We start from the raw sequence: 7,762 nt of genomic DNA, 5'->3' as shown, positions 1-7,762 counted from the left end.
TCATTACTGGGATGAGGCTGTTTCTTTGCACTCATCCATTTTACAGTTGGAGTTTATTAAAAGGACACCAGCAATACAGAATATCTAGATTGAGCTATCATGACAGATTGACAAAATTGAGAATTGCTAGCAGGGTATCATGTATCTGTTGTACTTTAACAATAAATATATTGCAAATGATGTTACTGTAACCCCTCCACATACCAATAAAATACCCTAATTATTAGCTCATCGTATTATCTCATCGTTTTCAAGTGCTGAACCATGTTGGGGATTTTCAAGCCAGTCATCAGGTTTAATGGAGTACAAACATGCTCCCCTCACTAGTGGGGTTGTACCAATGCAACTTATTTCAGAGGACAGAGAAGGGAGACTGATGCATGAAGGCCTATGATATAAGTGATTTCCCCTTCATCACAATATAGGGAGTGCTGATTTTGAAATAATTATTTTTTTTAAGCTAAAAGATATACAAATTACTGTACAACATTTAGAAAAAGTTTTTGTGATGTATCCCAATCACAAATTTGATCTACTCATTGTACTTTTTTGTGTTCATCTGTGAGGGCTTCATAAATATGTTTGTTTGGGCAAATATCATCATAACCTTAATATAAATACACATTTTTGATGAACCCCTAAAATTATTTCGTGCAATTACTGTGTAGATGTTCTTCTATAAATCCAGCTCAATCATATTGTTTCAAACCTCTGCATATGCCTTGGAACATACATAGAGTTAATTGAGAAATGGTTCATGCACATTTTATTCCCATCAGAGATATGGACTACATTTCGGCAAAGCTTGAAAACAATAAACTCCTTGTAGCCGTAAACAGTAACGTACAATAAGGTTAAATCTACAGAATTGAGTGGGGAAAGTATGGAAGAGGATTAGGGCCACATGTGATTATCTCTATGGAATCCTGAGTTCAAAGGCAGGATTCTGACTTAAAAAATAACATTTTTATTCTGACTTTAAATCAGAAATCTGAGGGTAAAATCAGAACTACAAAAAAATCACAGGTGATCCTAATCCTTTTCCGTAGAAAATGGTCGTCTTTTTGGTCTTTTGAAAAACTTTTTTCCACTGCGCATGATGGAAATGTTTTCGAAGCTGGCCACGCCCATCAGAGCATCAGACCCCTGCCCATCAGAGCGTCAGAGCCCTGCCCATCAGAGCAATCTCCGGGAAGAACTTACCTCCTGTGGTTCGTCACTGACCGCACAAACGTCTCCTGGTACGACAAGGACACTTCGTTCAAGCACATTTAAGGAATATTCTGCTAGGAGTTGAATCTGCGTCAGCTCTCTCCATTCAACAGGTAAGCGCTGGGGAACATGGCTCACTGACTGTATACAATCATAATGGCCTGCTGCGGATGACATGTTGTACGACAGATCATGCCTAGATTAAGTTCTATATTCAATTATTTTATTTTATTTTTGTTTTAATCCTTAATAGAAACCTGTGTTCTACTGGTTGTGGTAAAAAAAAACATTCAATTAGTTGGACTGTAAACCTACATACATAGGTTCTTACATTTAGTTTAAATGGTTTTAATGGTAATATTTTAGTTATAATGCAGTATGGTGAAAATGCTGCTTTGTATTCCATCCCCCTTTATAGTCGACATGTGTGACTTCTCCTTGGATCCGATGTCTCTCATCCCCAATGGGCATCACTCCCCTCTCAAGGTAGGCTCTCAGCATTGGCTTTCTTTACTTTTTGTTCCTGAGTTGTAGAACCTGGGTTCAATTCACGGAGTTGGTGGACCGATTCCTCCCTCAAATAGACTATATATAGACAGAATGAACCTCAGAGAAAACTATTGGCTGACTTCATCCCCGCATGTGCTCTCGTCCACTGGACCACCAGCCAAACCATTAAAGGGCTTTGCGGAGGAACACCTCGGGAAGAATGTATTCTTATTATTGTATAGCCTATGTAATACGACCTGTATTGTAGGGTATTGTTGCCTGGTTTGCCTTAACAAGGACACACCCGATACTTGAGCAACGATGCTTGCCCTAATGTGTTCAGAGCTAAATGTGTGTAGAATAAAGCATTAATGTGACTTTATAATGTATGACGGGCGTGTAGTTAATAATGTTATGCAATAATAAGATACCCCCTACGTGAGCGACGGGTCAGTGGCGCAGGCTGTGACCAAAAACAAACAAACGTTGAACGCTTCCTATAGAAGAAAGAAATAGCCTATATAAAGGAAGGGCAATATATAACATGTCAACATACCACTGTGTGCCATGATGATACAGATGTGCAAATAGTACCAGTAAAAAAGCAGGAACGGTCCAGGATGTTGGGATTTTTAATAATAAAGGAGTACAGAGGAGAGGGACTTGAGAAGCGTTCACCGCCCAAATAGCCTCTCTACCTTCAGGGAAATTTTCAAGCGGAGCTACGGAACAGGAAAGACCATATATGGCCCAGTGAACGAGCTGGGCGCAGAGTCCTCAGGGCAACGAGTTTGATCAAAGATAACCGATAGGTGCCCCAGAAAACAAGGTGTGGCGCTCTTTTTTTTTAAAAAATGTTTTGACTGGGTAATCTGTTAAAGAAAATGTAGAAAGCCCCTATAAAACTCCCCCATCCCCCCATCCCAGCCCCTAATAAATGAGTCATCAAAACTCTTGTTGAATTGTTGATCTTATAGTCACTGGATTGTACACAAAAATCAAACTGTGTATGTGTGTGACGTGTGTGTCGTCCACAGCGCCAAATGGCCTTTGACATGTTTGAAGACACCCTGGCCATGGGGTACTACTTGACTCCTGATCAGGATCAGTCCCTCCAGGAGGTTCCCTCGGGCCTGGAATGTGTGTCTCAAGGTATGCTGCGGTCCACTTCACCCCCTGCACTCATCAGTCGTGTCGCCCACACATGTCAGCAAACCTCTGCCCGCACATGTTTTGGTTTCCACTGCACTACTAGTCTTATAAACATACATAACGATTACAATCCCTCTAGATCAGATGTTATTCAGCGCACTGAATCCTCTCAAATGGAAACCAGTTGGCCGCGGTTATTCAGTAAACAATGATTCAGTCCCTGATTAATGCACCTTCTGTCTGTAAACCGTCCACTCCGCTCCGTGTTCTCCAGAGCCCGGGGCCTGCTCTGTGCCGATGCTGACCCCGTGTAGCAAGGCAGTGATGAGTCAAGCCCTGAAGGACAGCTTCAGAGGCTTCAACAAAGTCCAGCAGTGCTTCGGCATCTCCGACGGTGAGTCCAATTGATTTTATTTACAGTTTTCTGGGCTATGAGTCAGAGCATTGTAGCAGCATTATGTGTTCTTGCCGTTGGCAAATGGCTTGTTTATTGCGTTTGGATTTGTCTTGGGATTCTAACGACCGTTCCGGGGCCGCCGTTGACAGTTTCATAAAGATATTTGTGGAGAGATGAAATTAGATTGGTAATCAAGAATATACAAATATCTGTAATTCAATATGTCATGATGGCACTGCAAGTTTGTCATGATAAAGCTCCTGAAAATGGATCCTAAAGTGGCCTCATTCTAGCCCAAGAATCTCTGCCACCCTTTTTACATTTTAACTGGCTGACCCTGAATTTTTTTAAGTCTTGTTAGCGGAACTTGTTAACAAATATGGTGACAGAGTCTGTGTAATCATAGAGCTTAAGAAAGGTCACTGTCTATTCTGCTATTGGAGATGCTTTAAAAAAAAAGAAACGTCTCTTAAAGTCAACAACAGAGAGCCACGTCACCGGTGGAATCGTCATCTGCTTGGTGATTGGTTGGTTGAAAACGGCTCACAGAAGAAACCTAAGAACAGATTATAAAGTGAAACCAAATAGAACTCGGGATGATGATCAGGCTAATGATAAAGTGCAACGTGATGGTTTCTCCCTGCAGACCCCCGGAGGTGGACCGGGCCCCATGTCCTCCAGTGGCTGCAGTGGGCCTCAGGTGAGTTCAGCCTGGCTCACCTCAACTTCTCCCGGTTCGAGATGAACGGTCACCAGTTGTGCGCTTTGGGAAAAGAGAACTTTCTGCAGCTGGCGCCTGACTTTGTTGGAGACATCCTGTGGGAGCATCTAGATCAAATGATGAGAGGTAAATTCATACGTAAGGATTTTAATGCTATTAAGACTCTGTGTAGTAAAGCTGTAGTCATTTGTTAGTCACTTTGTGTTAGTCTTTCTTGATGATGTTGTGATTAAAGAAAGCTTCAGTTTAGCGGTTCAGCATTCATTCACACTTTTGAGGACAGCTCTGTGTTTGATCACTTCCATAAAGTGTAACATATTTTACTACTTTTCTCTTAAGAGTCCCAGGAGAAAGTGATGGCCGCCAATAACCTGAACAGTGTTGTCCCCTCTTTAGTGGACTGGATGTGCACTTCTGGTAAGGCTCTAGCCCTTCATTGCTCATTGACTACATTTCAATGTTTCCATTTTTGTGTAAATATGAGAGCTAAACTGAGTGGTTTTCTCATTATCTTTTTAAAACATTCATCCACGTAATTCCCCTAACATCTACTGTATATGTATCTATTTGGGAACATTAACCTTCATCTACTTATTCTAGAATCATCGGGGACTTGCAGCTTATCCTTTTGCATATTTATCTTAATATCCTCTAGATGTTAATAAGGGCCTTTCCAAAAGCGTCATGATGTATAGAAGGAATCCTTTTTTTGATTGATCTCCTATGCATTTAGCATGCTGCAATCAACGTCATCATTGGTTGTTCTCCTCTTTGCAGATCTTGGTAGGGATGACAATGGTGGTGTCATGCAGGTTCCAAAAAGCAGCAGCAGCAGCAGCCTCCTCAGACAGCTGTTTGAGAGCCCTGATAAGACCTCTCCTCTGATCCAGGACCAGAAAGACTCCACCGAGAAACAGTGGGACAATGACCAACTGAGCTACGCTACAGGAAGCCCCATGTTTTCCAATAACTGCCCCCAAGCCAAACCCCGTAAGTGTACCCACATCAGAAAGCATATTCTATATTCTTTGAAACGTATTATTCAATTGGAATTTATCCTTTATCTCCAGTAGGGAGTGTGGAAAGTAACCAGCGTATTGATTTTGTATTATCTTCCAGTCTCACTGGAGAGCTCCCTGGACAGCGTGGAGAGCTTCAACGGGCTGCACTCCTGGGGCAGCCAGTCGTCTCTGGCCGACACCCAGAGGGTGCCATCCCTCGACAGCTTTGACGAGGACTGCAGTGCGACCCAGTTTTGTGTGGGCAAACAGAACCTGTCCTTTAAGGACTACATCCAGGAGCAGAACGTGCCCGTCGGACTGGGGAAGCCAGTTGTACCAGCTGCTGTCCTCGCTCGGTTTACTGGTAAGTTCCATGGGATCTTCCCAGGGATTACTTTGAGGATGCGTTTGGTTTTCTGATGCAACTCGCTTCAGAACTCGCTTCTCGCTGCTATTCTTCATGTATTGCGCTTAATTGTACGTAGGCCTACTGAGAGAGATGCTTTCTGTGTTAGCCTTGCCTTGATGTTTTCATTTCATTGCCCAGAATGACCCTGTGTTATATTGGGCGTTTGATTAGTAAAACACTTACTCTGTACTAGTATTGATCTTATCTGATGCTCACAAGTATAGTTGAAAATATACTGATTTATACTTGATTGCCAAGGTTATCCGTCTTTCTATTCGCCAAGTTGGTTTAGAAATGGAATTTAAATTAATATAGCACAAACAATTCATAGGGTATATAGGAAGAGGGCATTTCCCCTCTATTCATCCTGACTTTATCACTCTTCAGGCAGTGGTCCTATTCAACTTTGGCAGTTTCTCCTGGAACTCCTGACCGACATCAGTTGTCAGACCATTATAATCTGGACTGGGGACGGGTGGGAATTCAAACTCACCGATCCTGACGAGGTGTGTGTATTCCTGTTGCATCCATAATACTATGTTAAGTATGAGTATGTTGTTGAAATGTCAGTTAACATTGGGCTCAATGATTTGATTGCGGTAAATACATTTCCTGCCGAGCAAATATGTACTGCTCGGGTTTTACCACCGCGCGTGTGTTTTTAGATAAGTTGTAACGCAAAATCAAGAATGTTGTCGACCTCTAAACTAGAGCCACAGAAACACTAATTCATGCTCTGTTGGGGTCAAGGTGGCGCAGCGTTGGGGTCAGCGCAAGAACAAGCCCAAGATGAACTACGAGAAGCTGAGCCGTGGCCTGCGTTACTACTATGACAAGAACATCATCCACAAGACGCCGGGGAGGCGCTACGTCTACCGGTTCGCCTGCGACCTGGAGAAGCTGCTGGGCTACTCGGCCGAGGAGCTCCACGTGGTGCTGGGGGTCCCACACGGCGCCAAGGACTGAGCCGGCCGCTGGGGTACAAGCCCAGCGGCTCAGCTGGGGCACATTGAGCTGGTCAGGCTTCCTTTTTATGGCGGGAGCCCGAGACGAACCTGCAAAGGACACCCCCACCACCTTGATGGTGTTTTTAATCAGGGGCTGGTGGCGGACGAGGCTGCTAAAGGCTAACGAAGTCGACTGCACTGACAAAAAGGTAGAGTAGTCACTATGAGGCTGCTTTATTGTGTTTCTCATGTACTATGGGACCAGTCTTTGTGGTCAGGGGAACACTCTTCTGGGAACACAGTGAGTGAGAGAGTGCCGGTGCTGGCTGTACTCACGTTCCGCGCTCGGCGTATAGGAATGGCGGCTTTTATTGAAACAATTTCTGGTCTTATTTATTTAAACAATGTAGGCCTGTTGAGGCCACTGTCTTTTTTGAGACTGGATTCTTCCCGGGATTACACTGGAATGTAACAATGCACAAAATGGAGCAAATTCTTATCTTTGTGTACCACTGCGTTTCTTTATTTAAAAATGCTTAACTCCTTACAGCATTTTTGAGTGTTTATGGTATTTTTCGATGAAATAATGAAATCATATGGTTGGATAAAAATATGTAATTATTTATATATTTTATTTTTTTGATGAACTAAACTATATGCTTGCTTTAAGTCTTGGGACCAAGAATTGTATTTTGCATCAAAGTTAAACGTTTAATGGTGTTATATTATAATTGTGTTAATGTTTGTGTGCTACTTTTACATGTTTCTTATACATTAAGGAAGTTGTATTTTTGGAAGGCGAGTGTTCTCATTTGGTAGCTGGTATTGGATCCAGGTATGGGTTAACGCATACTTCTGCACAGTGAGCAGTGGTTGTTGCAGTTTAAAAGAAACAAAGCTATATAATTCAGATTTGTCCATTTTCTCAGTGATTTTCTTCACTGGTTACTGTTTTATGCCCACTTAATAAAATATTTGTACTGCTTCTATTGTCTCTGCTGTTTCAATTGTGTAAAATGTAAAGCAGATGTTGTGTGTGGGTGTGTGTGTGTGTGTGTGTGTGTGAGAGAGCGAGAGATTGTTTATGGTCGTCACCATGAGAAAAATGTCTTGCATAATCTCTTTGATTGATTTGACACTATTACTCAGTGTTTAAGTACACATCTACCTTGCACAACAGTCGAAGGAGTGGTGTGGGTAATTAGACCTCATTCATTGGTACCTTTGTTTATAGTCTACAGTGCCTTTTCCCACCTCCAGTGATTGTTAAAAGTAAGTGACGGGTAGCTGACTGGAAATGGAGCGGGTTAATGTCACTAGGCAGCGATGTTGCCATGCCCAGTGATTCATTGCGAAAGAGGTAAGGTTTCCTTGTGTGACTAGTACAGACTAGACTTAAGAATGCGTTGAATTGCTATCCACTTTCGGTATTAA

General features: G+C 42.5%; 1 protein-coding gene across 2 annotated transcripts; it reads left to right on the top strand.

The window, feature by feature from the left end:
* Positions 1 to 1,040: 1,040 nt before the first annotated feature.
* Positions 1,041 to 7,315, top strand: LOC132461376 (protein C-ets-2-like). 2 transcript variants are annotated; one of them, XM_060056470.1, is made up of 10 exons: positions 1,041 to 1,325; positions 1,631 to 1,698; positions 2,739 to 2,853; positions 3,128 to 3,247; positions 3,897 to 4,097; positions 4,311 to 4,388; positions 4,749 to 4,961; positions 5,091 to 5,336; positions 5,769 to 5,887; positions 6,132 to 7,315. In XM_060056470.1, exons 2-10 carry the CDS (start codon positions 1,636 to 1,638, stop codon positions 6,345 to 6,347), a joined length of 1,371 nt encoding a protein of 456 aa, XP_059912453.1. In that variant the 5' UTR covers positions 1,041 to 1,325; positions 1,631 to 1,635; the 3' UTR covers positions 6,348 to 7,315. The 2 variants fall into 2 exon arrangements, with proteins under 2 accessions (XP_059912453.1, XP_059912454.1); XM_060056471.1 differs by having other exon boundaries at positions 1,054 to 1,325; positions 5,091 to 5,340; positions 5,773 to 5,887.
* Positions 7,316 to 7,762: the final 447 nt, after the last annotated feature.

The sequence above is a fragment of the Gadus macrocephalus genome, chromosome 7, assembly GCF_031168955.1.
Source record: "Gadus macrocephalus chromosome 7, ASM3116895v1".
NCBI classification, from domain to species: domain Eukaryota; kingdom Metazoa; phylum Chordata; class Actinopteri; order Gadiformes; family Gadidae; genus Gadus; species Gadus macrocephalus.
The sequence above is the reverse complement of the archived record's forward strand: the minus strand, read 5'-3'. Positions and strand labels throughout refer to the sequence as shown.